At 35.8% G+C, this 17,453-nt stretch overlaps 1 protein-coding gene across 1 annotated transcript; it reads left to right on the top strand.

Annotated features, from left to right (window-relative positions):
- Window positions 1-1,030: 1,030 nt before the first annotated feature.
- cdm (importin-13-like protein cdm) lies at window positions 1,031-9,523 on the top strand. Its single transcript, XM_090178494.1, has 21 exons — window positions 1,031-1,166; window positions 1,345-1,464; window positions 1,528-1,695; window positions 1,764-1,862; window positions 1,932-1,985; window positions 2,052-2,362; window positions 2,422-2,509; window positions 2,578-2,712; window positions 2,774-2,854; window positions 2,909-3,097; window positions 3,157-3,261; window positions 3,321-3,468; window positions 3,528-3,709; window positions 3,917-4,078; window positions 4,149-4,382; window positions 4,454-4,691; window positions 4,756-4,808; window positions 4,874-4,940; window positions 5,013-5,071; window positions 5,145-5,416; window positions 9,084-9,523. The coding sequence occupies exons 1-21, from the start codon at window positions 1,137-1,139 to the stop codon at window positions 9,190-9,192; spliced, it is 2,904 nt and encodes a 967-aa protein (XP_090034620.1). The 5' UTR covers window positions 1,031-1,136; the 3' UTR covers window positions 9,193-9,523.
- The last annotated feature ends 7,930 nt before the right edge of the window (window positions 9,524-17,453 follow it).

The raw sequence follows: 17,453 nt of genomic DNA, 5'->3' as shown, positions 1-17,453 counted from the left end.
TCTCTATTATATTACGAACGTATTGAAATATGGCAAACCGAATTTAAAATTGGAGATGAAATGAATAACGAATGGATCGCGAAGACCTTTTAAGCTTTTAAGTTCTATAGAAACAATGCATTGAAAATTAAATTTTTTTAATAAAGTTTATAGTACTTATAGCATATGTAACGTTTACATACGTTTATAGTATTCATTTATAGATCTTGAGTGTTATTAGTGTATTAAATCAATTATTTATAATGTTTAAGGTAATCTCTGGGTTGCGTTTAATGAAAGTGGTAGAAAGTTCGAAATTGGAGGGAAATTTTACATCCCTTTATAAAAAGATATAAGCTTCCTTATTTATGTGGATACCTTTTTTTATACCGTTTATGCCAGTGTTGCTAAGTGCGAGTTTCTAACTTTGAAGCAGAGTGAACATTATTCTATTCTTCACGGTGTATTTTTGGGGGATAAAGGGTAAAAGTTTTAAATTTAATACGGTTCTTATGTTCCAACTGGTTTTTGGTTATATCGAGAATAAAAAGGTAAATGGCGGAGGAAAATAGTCGTCAAGAAAAAGCCGTTAGATACTTTTCTGATACGTAACAGTAAAAGTACGTTTGTCAAAATACGGATCGAATATTCGATAAAATGACGTCAACGTTGGTGTGTTTATGTTGGGGAAAAAACAAACGGGGCCGGCTTCTTCCCTAACGTCCCTTCGTAGCTTTGGCTATGGCCGCCATTTTGTGCGGTTTTTTTTCTTTGCGAGAAAGCATTTTTTAGTGAGATTTTTCTAATATAGAGAGGGGTGGAAAAGCTACGCTACTGAGCACTTCGCTACGTAACTAGCGCCAATCACTTCCAGCTTTTTTTATTTTTTAACCAATAAAACACTCCCTACATGGACTAAAATTATTTGATTAATTAGTCCATGGCTCGGTCCATGGTCCCCTTAACCCTTTAACACCCAGCCTGTTCAAAATGAAATTGCAAATAGTTTAATGATGTAAATATTTTGTAGATGGCAGCAGTGAGCCGAATACCAATTTTGTTCGGAAGACGTCTGCTTTATTATCGCCATTAGCCCTTGTTATTTTCTATGTTTTTTTAGAGTAATTTACTTTTAGTTATCCAATTATTTATCCAAAATGGATTTTTCTTCTGACCAAATTGAACGTGTAAGTAAACTACCATTATTGGTTTTGTAGAAACCACTTTATGTATTGTATTGGGAATTAATATCTTAGAAAGGGCGTGTTATATCCAAGGCTTACTGCCTGTCATAACTCATAACAATTGTGCTTGTTTCTTAGTATTTATTCAGGGAGATTAATAAATCGATTTCGTCGGTTTCAGACGTTGGTTATGTTCTACAAAAATGCTCAAGTGCAGTCTGAAACAAACCAATATTTAATGCTGGCACAAATGTCAACAGAAGCGTGGAGTTTTCCATGGCAGCTACTTCGGCATGAAAAGGTAAAAAACTTGCTGTACCCAAAGATTTTGTTATTCGATAATTAAGTTTTAGTAATATTTCAGATCCAAGAAGTTCAATTTTTTGGAGCTAGTACCCTTCATCTTAAAATATCACGTTTTTGGAAAGAATTATCACCTGACCAGTTTCAGATTTTGAGATTAAAGTTACTGGAAACTCTGCTGGCTTACGCTGGTGGCCCAAAAATAATTTTAACAAGGTTATGTGTAGCTGTTAGTATTTTACAAAACTTTTATGTTAATCCTTATGGCTTACGCTAAAGAAATTTACTATTACTTAGCTGTCTGCATTTATTATTCGTACAATTGCTGATAGTTGGCCTAATGCCGTTCCAGATGTAATCTCAACCATTCAAATGCATAATTTACCAAATTTAGACGTAAGTTCCAAGTAGTTGGATTTTTTTATTACTTCTCCTACCTCATATTAAATATTTTACTTTTTTTAGCCAAAACAAACCCTGACTGTACTATTAGAGCTTTTAACAGTTTTACCTGAAGAAGTACGACACTTTGTGAATTTTTATTTCTTAATATATTCTTATAACTTAAGATAATTATTTGTTTAGTTCCAAACTATTCATTTACCTCAAAGTCAAAGGGGAGTTGTAAGAAGTATGCTTCAAACGTCACTTCCACAAGTTCTGTCCATAGTTCAAGACATAGTTTTTAAAATACCCTCTTCGGGAGTTGATAGTTTAACCTTTGACTTAAGTCAGATGACTTTAAAATGTTTCGCCAGTTGGTCTCAATTAGACGCGGTGGTGCTCGAATTTGAACCTTTATTGGATGGAATCATAGCTCTGTCCCACCAACCTGATCTATGTCAATCTGCCCTAGAAGCATTAAGTCACGTAGTCACTCATCCAGATTCACATAAGTACACTATTACTTTTATTGTCCATTTTGAACAATTTTTTTTAACTGGAAGATCTTTAGGTATCCAAATAATGTTTTAAAGATTATTAACAAGCTAGTCATCTCTTTGAAATCTATTGTGGATAAGGCGCTGGTGGATAAAGATATGGTTAGTTTTACAGCAGATGTGTGTAACATGGAATTTTGTTTAATGCGGTTTCGCTATTTATTTTTAAGGATATATGTTGTAGTGCTTATGGATTAGTAGTGTCCATGGGTGAAACGCATTCAAGATTACTCTTGGAAACTGCCCTCGATACTAATAAGCCAAATTACCAAAATACTATAATGAAACTTATTGAGCTTGTTCTGGTGAGGATAAATTTTTAGTTATTGTTGGGTATCTATTTACTAATGGGTATACTGTAATTAGAAATGTAGCGGAACCCCAGGTCAGTTTCCAATTGACGAGATTTGCAGTGAGCAAACGTTCGGATTCTGGTATATTTTCCAGGTATTCTTAAAAGATGTTTATAAAGGAAGAGAATCTTAATATAATATTACTTAGGATGATATTGTGGCATCAGACCGTGATAAATATCAGTCTTATCTTCTGATGTTCCATTCGGTGTTCCTATCTCTAGTTGATACCTACTTAGTCAAAGTGCAATATCCGCCTGACGAGGAGTATAATCAGTGGCAAGCGGATGAAAAAGAATCATTAAGATGCTATAGGCAAGACATTGGCGATTCGTTTGTAAGTTACATAAATTTTCCTATAATTTTCTACCTCTAATTAAAAATTTATGTACACAGATGTATTGCTACAGTGTTCTAAGAGAATCAATGTTAGCTTCTTTAATGTCCCATTTACAAATTGCGTCTAATTCAGCCACAAGCACAAATCCATCTCAGTGGCAGGTATTATTTAAAGTGGAATTTAAGAAGAACTTATTTTGATAACCCCGCCATTTTTACAGTATTTAGAAGCTTGCTTATACGGATTTCAGTCAATATCTGAAAGTATTGACTTAGAGGACAATAATTACTTACAACAATTCTTCACAATTTTACCTCAATTACCACTCCAACATGTTCGCGTTATTTCAACCACTATGGATACAATTGGTAATATTTTCTCCTTTAAAATTCGTTTTTTTACTTAAATATGTAAATTTTTGTGTTAGGTGCCTATGCAGAATGGATTAATGTTCATTCCCAAGTCTTAAGTCAAGTTGTTCCTCTTCTGCTCTTGGGTTTACGTAACACGGACATGTCTCAGGCAGCTACTATGGCTCTGAAAGATATTAGTCGTGATTGTCAAGCTTCCATGAAACCATATGCTGAAAGTATATTAGAAGCTGGAAGGGTTAGAAAGACTTTTTTTTTTATTGAACTTGAGATGGTATTGTGTAAATTGAGATGGTTTGACTGTTATCGTTGGTGGTGTGACATGATGAATAATGTTAATTTATACGAAAGTCAACTGAATAGCTTACTCTTTACGCATTGCCACTCCTAGGTACATTTTTATTATAAATTTCTCAATTAACCTTGCTCTTTAACAAAATTAAAGGAAGCGTTAACAGGAAACCTGCTTCGTGATAGAGAACGTGTTCGTCTCATGAGTACAATAGGACAAGTTTTGTCCATTATGCCTATGACCTACATCATGTCCTATTTGGACTCCATTTTAACTCCTTTGGTTCAACAATTTCAAAGCTTATTAGAACAACCTGTAATAATTATATTTAATAATTTTTACCGCAAATTCAATTATAGTTCAAGATAAAATTTGTTTTTAATAGGCTAGTGGTGTAAACAAAGCCACTACGAAACTGTACCTTAACATCCTTTCAATGTTATTCGCCACATTGGATGTGAAACGTAAATCTGGATCTGAAGATGAAAACAACCAAACCATGTCCCCTAGCAGTGACAATATGGAGCGTACCCAACCCATTCTTCACGTACTTCAGCAGCTTATGCCCGTATTTATGGCTGTTGGAACAAAATGGAGTTTTGACGAGGAAGTGATGGAGGTACGAAGTTGTAAAAATTACGTAATATCTAAAATTGAGTTTTGATGCAATTCTTTCTTTTCCCCTGTCAGGTTTTATGCGAAGCTTTAAAGAAAGGAGTTTCTACTCTTATGGATGATTGCCGTCCTTTGGTTCTGAGTATAGCGCAGCTGGTTTCCCAGTTCTACTTATCCCAGCCTCATAACACAGCGTCTTTAGACTTAGCTAAACAGTTATTACTCTTATTTGGTGGTGATGAAGCCTTTAGACCCCAATTAGGATTCTTATTTTCTCAAATAACTACTCATACTATGAATCTCTGTGAAAAAGGTAACTTTTGCCCATTTTCAAAAATGCTTGTAGAAAATTTTACCTATTTTACTTAATAATTTAGATTTAAACGCACATACTGTTGTGGCAGAAGCGTTTTTCCAGCTTTTAACACAAGTAATTTAGACATTTTCTATTTTTGGATAATAACCACTTAAAATTCAACTATCAAAATGTTTTAGCTTTTGAAAAAAATTCCTAGTATATTTGATGAATGTGCCAATTTATTACCGCTTGTGTTTCAATGTGGTAAGAACTAATTTTTTCTACGAAATTGAATAGACTCATAGTAAATAATACTTTTTTTCGTAAAATTATTAGCCATAGCAACTTTGGGGCTTCCGGAAAAAACCACAGTGAGAGCTACTTCTGCCTTTTTTGTAAGAATTATACTAGCTATAAACAAAAGTCTTTTTCCTTAAAAGTATTAATTTCACTTTAATTACTAATTAGACCGAGTTCATAAATCGTAGCAGGGAAAAGCCTGTCATGTTAGACATAGTAAATTCGCAAGGAGAAGCTTTGGTGGGACAAATACTCAAAGTCATCGGTGGAAGTTCTCCTCGCTCAGTTTTAGAACATATGCCAGATATTTTGATGGCTCTAAACAAAAAATATTTTGATAATCTTTGCCGTTGGATGTCCCCTTATATTCAACAAGAAGGCTTCCCGTCTCCCAAAGTAACTGCCCAACAAAAAGAGGAATTCACTAGGAATATTTTGAAGTAAATTTATATTTTTTTAAACTTATTGATGTAGTAGGACCCAAAGGTTTTCCAAAAATAATGGTCAATTGAAAATGGAATTAGCCTTTTCAGTTTACATAGCGGCTAATAGTAATAGTTACTATTAGTTAGGCTTAATCCAATACTACTGTACAGTGGCGGCGCCAGGAATTTTTCGCGAGTGTAGGCAAACCAAATAATTCGATTGATAGGCCCAAATATTCGTTGAATAATTTTAATACCTAAATAGTAGAACAGAATTATTCATAGGTAAATAAAAAAGAAAACTAAAACTATATGCTGAGAGCCAACTGACCAATGACGTGCGTTCTTTTATATAGAATTGCCCTATAGATTATTTTATTCAAGCCGTCAACCGCCAAATGAGAGCTCTACCATAGAAATAGGTTTTGTCTATTATACATAATAAACATTATGATTGGTCAATTCTGCGATCACAAGGTGCTAAAGGGGAGGAGCAGCCTGCAATTTGGCCAAATGATTCTGTGACCGTTTAAAAACATAAGTTAATGATCAACATTAATTAATGATGAACATTTTAAATTATCCAATTACTTTAGGCGTGTAATTTCAAATGATCAAATAGTGTATTTATATTTTAAACGTTATTTTCATTCTGGTATAAGCTTAATGCGTAGTTCAAATTTTGGTCATAAGTATCGCCACCTACCGACCGAGTTTTAAAAAAATATATGAAAGCTGTCTGCTCGTTCAAAATTATATCTGCACAACAGCTGAAAGTTTCAACTGAAAAACATTGAAATTAAAAACTCGTCTGCTATTTCTTCACATATTTAGTTCACTGATATTAAGGCAGATGGCGCTATATTTCCTAAGCGCGAAGTCTGTTCATTTTACTTTTTATTGCCCATAGCTATAATTAACATAAGCCTTATTTTAAGCTCCGGACTATATTTTGAACTCTCAGTAACGTTTTTCGTCAGCGATGCCCGCTGCTGGACGAAATGGGTACCAGTTTTAAAACCCAATCAAAATTTGATCTTTAACTTTGAGTTTTGCGTCATTTTATAATTATCCTAACAGGCGGAAATTATGGATACAAGAGTACTTTTTAGCAATTTTTTCGATTAATCGCTGGTATTCCAATTTTACTCTACTTGCGCTAATTCGTAAGCTAGTAGCTACTAGTATAAGTCGGTGCTTTTGGCTTAAAAACTTGTAGAGGTTAGAGGTTAACGGTAATAGCACTAAGGGCTCGCCACTAGCCTCCTACACATTGTAACCCGGCCACCTGTTTAATGCATTATAAGTCGCTAGATGACATGGGCCCAGCACCGTAACCAGGATTTGATTTCAGGGTGGGCACGCAATGGAAACAAATAAAAAAAAATAAAAAATTGTACATACAACCATACGGCCCAGGGTGGGCACGGCCCGACCGCCCCCCCCCCCCCCTGGTTACAGCCCTGCTTGGGCCTAAGGTAGTGCCTTGGGTATTAGCCTAGCTGATTATTATTATTAAAACGTTTGCATTAGCCAACCCATTTGAAGCAGCAGACGAATTTCTATACAGGGTTGCCACGGTACCTGGAAAACCTGGAATTCCTGGAAAAGTCAGGTCAAAAATCAGGGAAATGTCCGGGAATTTAATTTCAGTTGCAAATAGGAAACTTTTACTAAAATATAGGTTTAAAAATGCAAAATCTTGGCACAAAATAAGTCAGGGGAAATCTCCGGAGATGGTCAGGGAAAACCTGGAAAAGTCAGGGAATTGGAATATAAGTCAAAAATCAGGGAAAAGTCAGGGAATTTTAAAAATTAGTCCTAAAATCAGGGAAATGTTAGGGAATTTAATTTCAGTTGCAAATAGGAAACTTTTACTAAAATATAGGTTTAAAAATACTAAATCTTGGCACAAAATAAGTCAGGGGAAATCTCCGGAGATGGTCAGGGAATTTGATTGTGAAAAAGCTGTGGCAACCCTGTCTATAGCAGAATACAATTAAAACCAATCAGACGAGTTTATTTCCTATTTACACTTATAGCTCAATAAGCAAGAAACGCGTCTGATTGGTTTGTATTATATTCTGCTATAGAAATTATCTGCTACTTCAAATTGGGTTGGCTAATGCAACAAAATAACAACGTGATAATTCAACTTAGGAGGTTGGATTACGGAAGCTTTCGAATGGCTTCATAGGTCAATTTTGGTTTTTCTCCGACCAAAAGTGTACTCTTTTTAACCAAAAACGTTTTATTTGCCTGTTCCGGCGATGATAATTACTCCGCCCCATAAACTATTCGCTTGTTCCGTATTATTAGGGCTACTCTTTTAATCTTGAAAAAACGGTGTAAAGAGTGTAAATCGGATTTAGTCGTCTGCTCGCCAGAATTTATCTGCTAAAAAGGTCACAGGCAGCCATTTTGGAAAATCGTTTTTACTCCGACTCGAATTATTCGCTACTACAGAATTGGAGTCAAAATGACGTCATAGCGTTACTCTTCTTGCCCTTCTCCACAGTTGGTTGCGTATACAATTTCGTTTTTCATTGCCTCCCCGCCGCCTCCCGAAAACAAATTCGGGCAACAGCACTGGAGGATTTGTTAGAAAACCAAGTCTGACCTATGAACCCCATCTGAAACCTTCTGTAATTAAACCTCCTAAAGATAAATAACCCTGATTTTATTATATATGGCGACCTACTAAAGGAAACTTGTTAACCAAGTATCTATACTCGAAGTTTCTGTTAACTTCGACCACTACCAAAGGTGGGGATTTTTCGACCTTCGCCGGAAATTTAGTCCACTAAATAAAGTAATGTGTGAAATATTATTAGATTACAGTTAGGTAAAATATATTGTCTGCCACTAATATGAATTCAGAGCTTGAAAAGGCTTGCAAAATAATAGTATTTTCATAAAAAAAAATTCCCACTTAATAATTAAATTTAAATGAACACCTCAACCACCGTCATTCGTAATAACATCCGCTTCTAAATTAAATATATCATTTAAGGACTAAACGATTGGACAGAAAACTTGCGTAATATTCTAAGTAAATTAACCTGATTTTTCCGCGCGAGCTTGAGTGCAAAGTCCGTAAGTTGTGAGATAATTTTTTATCTGTGGGTGTTCTTATTTGACACCGCTTTAGTTGTCCCGGGTAACATTGATTTCGAGTATAACAACATTTGGGCTTGCAAGAAGAAACTTTTTCCGAGCTTGAAGTCCTTCAAATAGACGACGCGTGTACAACTGATGTCGGACACGTTGTCGAGACTACCGGAAGGTGGCGTTTGCTTAAAGTACCTCTAGTTCGGTCACGCCAAGAGCGGTGAAAGTTTCTTATCTTTCTACTCTTGCTTTAAATCTTTCCAGTGGGATAGAATATCCCCGTAATTCATTATTAGGCACTAATTATAAAGAGATTATAAGGTTTTGAATACGGTTTTTCTAGTACCGCACCTTTCATCGGAAATTTCGGAGGGTGGTTTTTCGAGGCCTTTGTTTTCAACATAAATTATTTTCGGAAGGGTGTTATACCAAATTGGAATGGCATTGTTAGCTAAAAATGTAGGGAATTTTCGGTTTGGCAGACATACGATTGGCGTAATTCTTTTTTGTCCTTTTTGTACATTCTTTTCGGGGATAAAACAATTGAATTTTTGTAATATTTTTCAACCAGGGAAAGGACAAATAAACGGAAACTAAAAGAGGTTGTGACTGAATTTGGGCTTCAATGTCGTGGACTATTCGGGACGCAATTTGGAGCCGAGTCATTCGTCTCTCCCTAACTTTGTATTAAACACGATATATATATTATACGTATAAATACAATATTCGACTTAACTCTCAAAGTAAACGGAAGATGCCAAGTAGGCTCCTTCTATGTATGTAAAAATATATGAAAAACAAAATGTATTTTACTATTTTTTAAAACTACTAATTATGTTATACGTAATTTATTTTGTGTATAATAATCACTGTCAATATTTAAGATTTTCCAAATGTGATTTCCCCCATTTCCAATCCCTCATTCTGTATAAATTTTAGTACGTTTTTTATAACGATGTAATCAAAAAATTGCGTTCGAGGTTGATTTAGACAAAATTAATAAATTTTAAATTTAAGGCATATTTTTTCCGCGTCCTTTATTCGCGACAACTATATAGTATGCAAAAATTATTTGTTTAGGGCGTGTCTTGAAATCGCTGAAAATATTCCGCCTCTTGTTTTTACCTCTCCAAGGGGACTTTGTACCCTAGGAGGGGTTATACAACCACCGTGTCTGTCTGTCTGTGGGTGGGTCTGTCTGTCAGGCCTGCGAACGCGTTCGCATTTTCGGGGCAAAGGGTAATCACTGCGTACCCAGTTTCTTAGAATCAGGGTAAAGGTTTTTCCAAAAGCGCCCTCTTTTTGTCATTGGGTGTAGTATAACTTTTTAATCGGCCGGGATTCGAACCCGAGCCCTCTTGCACGACAGGTGAGCGTTCTACCGCAGAACCACGGATACAGTTACGCTTCACTGAAAATTAAAAACTCTTCCGAGGAGAGGTATATTTTGGCTTGCCAACTTGTTTTCTTGGGCTATCATAGAGCGATAGTTTCACCCGGGTTTTGAAGGAAAGCGTCTAAAAGTTATGTAAATATTATCGTAGTTCAAATAGACGAAGGCGGAAATACGCTAGAAGTTAATTTTTTGCGATCGAGATTTTTCCCGTCGAGTAATTCATAAGTCGGAAACGATTTTCGTGGGAGGAATCCGCTATTATCAAACACTCATAAACAGCGGAGCGGCCTTTTTAAATGGAAATAACGAAGGTGGTTTTAAAAACTATTTCACTTCGTATCAACATCCTTCATTGCCACGGGATTACGCGTTTCAACAGAGGAATCATTGATAGTGAAATTTCAAAGTAACCCCTCCCAAGACTCCCTCAATGGAACGTCAAAGGGCATTAGTATTATCATATGTAACATAATTACTCATAAGTGTGCCTCTGTTTAACATCTCTGTATTAAAAATTTAAATGAGGCCTTGTTTCACAGCCACCAAAGAAAATACGGACTAACGTCGAGCATTTTTACGAACCTTGGCGTAAAACTGGTTTTAACTTCCTTCCCTCCCCGCCAGAATTAGTTTTGATGACGATAAAACCGTCATCGACTGAGAAGTGGCGTCAATTACGTCATATCCTTGCAACAAAGTCTCATTGAGAAAAGGTTCTTTCTGGCACACTTATGAGTAATTATGTTACATATGGCATTATCAGAGGTATATAAAATTTCTGTTACGAGAAAAGTTTTCATCTAGGAAGTAGACTCACGCGGATTTATACATTTACCGTCGGTACAACTCCGCCTAACGATGTGCAATGTGATCATTACTTTGCCTAGGGATATTTATCAACCATATTTCTCCGATGAAATAGTTTTAAATTACTATTACACAATTGGTTTCTTTTGAAATCTATATTTAAAAATCAACGGGAGCTTACAAAGCTACATGTTTCACGCAAAACAAGGGGGAATACTTTTATCGGATATATAGAGGGCCCGAGGCATGTGCCAAAGAGTGCCATGGCAAAGGTGTTCCCCGTCTTCGAACTAAACGGTATTTTTTCATTCTATTGGTATTTTACTATTTTATGTTTATAACCACATTGACGTTAAAAGAGTCACGAAGATTTCACGGACATTTAAATACGCACAATATATTTTAAATTTTAAATTTAAATTTGATATTTTTTTCAATCGTCTTGTACTTAATAAACTCAATAGGAAATTTATCGAAATTGAATTCTTCGAGTTACCTGGTTTTGGAAATAAGGTCACGAATCACGAACGCGTTGAATGCGTTATTTTAAATTAATTTTCACTCAATGTCCTCACCGGTATGGCTAACATTTGTGAGATCGTGGCCCTGCAAGTGGGGCATTTGCCCATTTTAGTAATTGTTGGCGATTTAATTTCTAGCGATTTTACAACTTTAAATGCACTTAACTTTTTTAAATTAAGACCGACTTTGTTGTTAAATATATTTTTTAGTTGGTACGGATTATTTCTGAACTACGTTTTCGGTTGCGTTAACAAATTTTAATTTTAAGTGAGATTTCTGGCCAATTCGCGGGACCCAACCAACCCGCGTCCGCGCTATTCTGATGTATGAATTTCGTACCAATTGATACCGGCGCCATCTAACTGCCAAAAAAATCGTTTGCGTGTCACTACCTTATTTCCAAAACCAGGTAACTCGAAAATTCGGTTTGTCTAAAAATGAATTTAAATTACTTATAGCGTTTTCCATTTGTCTGCTCTCGAGCACTCTAGATCGCTCTGATCAACATTTTATGTTCCACTAGCGTGCTCGGATCTGCTCCGATCAAGTTTCTCGTGTTCCATTTCGTGCTCTCGGGTGCTCCGAGATCGCCCAAAACCGATCTGCCGATTTCGACAGATCAACGGATCGAGATCGAGATCGGAGCCAATTTTCGCGTGTTCCTTTTAGATTTTTTGGCAAAATGGCAGACCAAGACGCGAAAATTAAAATTACTAGCAGACGAAAAACAACAAAGCGCGGGAATATGATAATGGAATGTTCCATTTGCGGTTTTACTCTAGTCGATTGGGGTGAGATCTTTGACGTCAGAGACAGATTCAGAGCGAATCTTGAGCAATCAAATGGAAAATGCTATTAAGGTGTTAACGTTTCGCTACTTCATTTCCAAAACCAGGTAACTCGATAAATTCTTTTTCGATGAAATTCCTCTTGGGTTTGTTAAGTTAATGTACAAGATGATTGGAAATTGGTTCAAATTTCAATTTAATATTTAAAATATTGTTAACATATCGGGGGATTGTGTGTACTTAAATGTCCGTGACATCTTGTTCTATTATAGCATCGGGTTTTTTAATAGATAAATAATGGTTCAAATCGCCTAAAGGTGATAATTTTTCAAGGCCGTACTCTAATACGTAAACTCGTTCCGCTTTGGTATCTGTTAGGCAAAGCAACGGATCTGTCGTTCTTTTTTAAATAAAAATGTTATCACAAACACGTTTAAGTAAAAGGTAGCCGTGAAAAATTCCGTTGTATTATATAACTGACGGACGATATAAGAATGCTAACCAGGCCGCTCCCCTATCAAACATATTTCGGCTGAATTTCCCCTTATCTCCTTCTTTACTTTAAATTCGGGCACGATTTGTAATAGTCATTGTTTCTATCTGTTTATATCTATATAGTTGAAGTGGAATCCGTTTAATTCAATTACGTAAAAGATAATAACTTATTGAAATATTTTCACGTGAAGTGAAATCTTACTTCAATTATCTCAAAAACTATGTAGCTATTTGAATTGTCAAAAAGTCACTTAAAAATATGAACAAGATAGTCTTGGGAGCTACGAGGTTGATTTCACTAGCGAGTCGGTGATGAATGAGTCGTAACCTCGTTATCAGGGCCGCCGAGAGCGGGCCCGGGCCCCCGCTTAAATAAAAATTTTGTACCCCAAGATAGCCGTGACTTAGTACTGGAGATATTTCGAGAAGTGTACCTCGTTTGATCAAGCCAGGGCCCCTGGGGCTGCACGGGCCCCGGTAATTTGTACCGGTTTCCCTTCTTTCTTGTCGGTCCTGTTAGTTATTTTAAATTAATCATATTAAATTTGCTCGTGTAGTATCCGCCATATGTAAAGTTTGTATTGTAAAATCTAGTGTTGTAAGTCGGAAAATTTTCCGGAAAATGACCGAGGCCTTTTTTTCCGGAAAATTTTCCGTATTTTTCCGAAAAAAATAAAAAAATGTTTTCATTCCATGATTAGTCTAATATTTTGTTTGCAAATTGAAATAAAGCGGAATTTTCGCCTAATTTTTTCGAATCTGAAAGTAAAACCAAACCTCTAGACTAGTTTAAACTGATTAACAATCTAACACTATTAATGTTTTGTAGTATATTTACTGATATTAGACATTTTATATCGATAAAAAGTTAAAAACATTAAAAACCCTTAAAAGGTAATTTATGTTTCAAATTTTTATTTTTCCGATTTGCGGAAAATTTTCCGCATTTTATTTTTCCGGGAAATTAACAACACTAGTAAAATAGTTTATTTTTAAAAACGATGAATTTGTTTTATTTCGACAAAACACAAGGGGTATTTACATAGACGCCAACTATGACATTTTTTAGTGGTTTCCACTTCCCAATCGAAAAAGTGAAAGAATTAGTAATAATACAACCGACGTGCTTTGTTTAGCAGCTCGAAATAATCTTCGATATCATTCATGTTGGATGTTTTTTGGCTCGTGAAGTGGATAGATTTTCCCGCCCACTTCGCGAAGACGCGTATTGCAATTAAACACCAATTTTCATTTGTAGTCCGAACAATTTTCGCCGGAAATCCTGACTGTCGATATTATTTTTTCGTTTAAGTTAAAGAATAAATTCCCGCGAAATTATTCAACTCCTGTATTGTATGTTGTGACGCAGCCCGATTTAGCTGCGCCCATGTTTAGTTTCACCTTTTTCGCCCTCAAAATCGCCACATCATTCCGCTGTACCACGAACGATTTCAGAACATAAATTGCGTATTACCGGCATAATCAAGAGGCGAAAGCTCTATAAACCGCGTTACGGAACTTTATTTTATATTCCCATGATTACGTTATTATTCTTATTCCTATCTACAGACTAGATAAACGTTTTCGCGGGAATTCCCACTCGATTCATAAACAAGGATTATTTTTGACAGGAGTGATTTGTGTTCTATAAATTTTATTTTTTATATTTTCGATGGAATTACTTGTCCATCCCAACAAAAGTAAATAGAGAAAACGAAACATCATGAGTTAATTTTAAATTATATTGCACTAACTAAATAAAACAAGGAAACTATACTTGGAATGTATAAGGTAGGCTATGGTGACCCTGATGATTCTCATAGAAACGGGTGTGATTTACAGCCGAGACGTGCTAAGCTATAGACTTGGCACCTAGTCGAATAATTCTCGAAGATCATCAGTGTGAGAACTTACCAGGGTTTCTTTTTTTTATTCGGGATTGTAACGTCTGGGACAATTCAGTCCGCTCGTCCACCTGATTAATCAGGGCGAGATATGTGTAACGGCCACGCCAACGGGGGGATACGTGAGGACAGTGTGTCAGAATTTATAGCCCGGTGTACCTAGTAACAGAGACCATACCACCGGAGGTCTATCATCATAGTGCCCTACGCCAGCGTCCACCTAGCTCGGACAGGTGACAAATCCAGCAGTTGTAGTAGTACCCTACTACTGATGGTCACACCCTCGACGCGAGCCACTCAACCCAGCTGAAGGTGCAGCAATAGGTGGACCAATCCTCACTTCGCACACAGCAGTGGGATTAAGAGTGGATGCTATAGCAACTCCAGCCGACACCCTACCTACGTAGGTAGAGAGTCAAACCCTTTGGAGAGAGCTCCTAAAGGGGAACGACGAGCGCACAGCAGCCCAAGTAACCCGGCACAGCTGGCACCGGAGATCCCGGTGTGACTCCAAAAAGCCGGGAAACAGGACTGCCGTGGGGGATTGGTGGTCGTCCTCACACGGCCATCCTCAAACACTGCCTCCAAGACGCTTGGGATTACAGGAGTACGCCACTACTCCCGGCCCAGGGTTTCTTAAATTCATTTTCTGAAGTAATTCTATTTTCCGAGTGCCAGTGGATCCTTTGAAATATATATTTTCCTGCTAAAACCATGATATCTTCCAATGAGATGTGTTTTTAATCTAGTTCCAATGATCTACAAATTCATCCGCAATAGCACAGACTTATAGCCGTTTTTTGCGCTTACACGACGCTCAAATGGCGAAAATGGATTTTGGTAATTTAACCGATGGTTGTTTTTTTAATTTTATAACAGTCTGCATTTCCGCATACCGTTTTTCACGCTTCTTATTGCTTCTAAAGATCTCATTTTCGCCAACTCTTCGGTGAGTGAAACATAAGAAAAAATATAAAGTTGAGATGCTATAAAAATTTATGTCACGCGTAGAATGGTATTGGTTTGTAGTTTCAAAGAAATCTTCGCAGTTGGACCGACACCATTTTCGCGTACTAATTTTATAGCTTTTTATCGCTTAGAAATATCACGATTTCGCCGACTCTGGGCCGACTTTCATAGAATATCGTAAAGGCGGTAAAATAGCAATTTTCGGGTCGGCCAACTGTAATTGTTTTTTTTTCTTCTGTCGAGTGTCTTACGACTGACTGTTTGACTTTCAAAAGCAGAAAAATATATATATTTCAAGATATAAGGAACGATTTTGAAATATTTTTGTAAATACTTCATTTTTGAGTTCCATTCCTTAAAAGGAATACAAATAATTATAATAGATTTATTTTAATTCCTCATATACATTAATTTAAGTTAGTTTAAAATAAATATAATAAAGATACCAACGTAGAAGTTTAATTTTTGCATCCATTTGTTGACGTGTCCTATTTGTTGAGTTACGTGTTGGCTTTACAATGCATCGTAATTTAGTGATAATTACTCTTTCGCCTAAAATGATACTGAGTCGACGGATAATGGAGCTTTTTGAACCTGTGATAAAATAGTCGATGTGACGACCACTTTTAGAAAATAGTCGATGTGACGACCACTTTTAGAAACTAAAAAGTTTCAGTTCTGACTCGTAAAACGCTGACTGAACGAAACCTTTGGAAATCGCAAGATAGTTTTTAACATGAAAACACTTATACGGCCATTGATATTAATTTCTATGAACTTGTACTTAGAATTTGTGTATTGATAGTCGTATTTTTATTATTTAAAGGATATGGGGTGAGTGTTTCTGGGGATAAACTCGTTTATAACTGTAGTTATCGGCCAAATATCATGTCGAAACTTGCTTGAGCTTTAGCTTAAAACTAAAAGCTAAATAGGTCTTTGGATAAAACAAGAAGTTTATAATTTATCTAAATAGATATATATGTATTATTATAATATAATATAATAAATATAAATTTCCAAAACATTTCCTAGTATTATATTGCTAAACACCTATTCAATGTACAAGCATGTCATTAAAATTAAATATGTATAAATGTTTTCCCATGCGAAGTGGCGTACACTACAGCTGGTATTACTTCGCCTGGCGATTTAAATGTACAAATTTTACCGCGTAGGGATATTTACTTATTTATAAACCTTATTTTCTATCTGTAATAGCTATAAGAACTCATAATACGAAATATTTTGAATTTTAAAAAATTCAAGCGAACTCAAGAATACTTATTTACTTCTGCTAAAATTCAATGCGAATTTCAAAGTTATTTAAAAAAATATATTGAGTAAGTTTTAATTTTGATAAATATCACAAACACGTAGAATATAATTAGACTATAGCGATTAAGCTCCCACAAGAAAACGTGTAACGAGAACGCGTAGAAACCAGATTATTTATCGATACTGTTTTAAATGCTAAATTTCTTAATTAGATAACACTGAAATATTCTAAAAAGAATAATGGGTGTGAGAAACATTTCTCTAATCTACAGAAATGAAAGAAATAAAAATTAGTAGGAGAAGAACACCTTACGCAATTTCTAGTTAAATAACCTCGTAATCTAATTTGAAATACGGAAACCACGATCTCTTTAAACAATCACGAAGGTACATTTCTGATGATATGAGTTAAGCTTTCCTGGTATTATATTGCTCAACACCTATTCAATCGCCAACATTGGCTAACTATTTCCCACGCATAATTTGGTAGCCCATACGGCCTTCGAAATATCCTCCCAAAAGAATTTGGAATTAAACATTTCAAATAAATTTTTCGAGAGTATTTGAAGCGATACTAGGAATTTGATCGTAGATTTTCCTTCGCGCGATATTGAAAAGAGATTATTGGGAAAGCGAAGTCCTTATCAAAATTTCATTAAACGATAGACTATTGCCATTTCGAAATGAAGAGGGGAGAGCGGCAGACGGCGCGGATTATCGCGTCACTACCGGGAAAGAGAAGCGTAAAGGGGCGCGAGGAGGAACTGGAATTTCCCATGGAC

The sequence above is a fragment of the Leiobunum rupestre genome, chromosome 6, assembly GCF_980474605.1.
Source record: "Leiobunum rupestre chromosome 6, qqLeiRupe1.1.hap1, whole genome shotgun sequence".
Lineage (NCBI taxonomy): Eukaryota > Metazoa > Arthropoda > Arachnida > Opiliones > Sclerosomatidae > Leiobunum > Leiobunum rupestre.
Note: the sequence above shows the minus strand (reverse complement) of the source record. Positions and strands in the feature narration are given on the sequence as shown.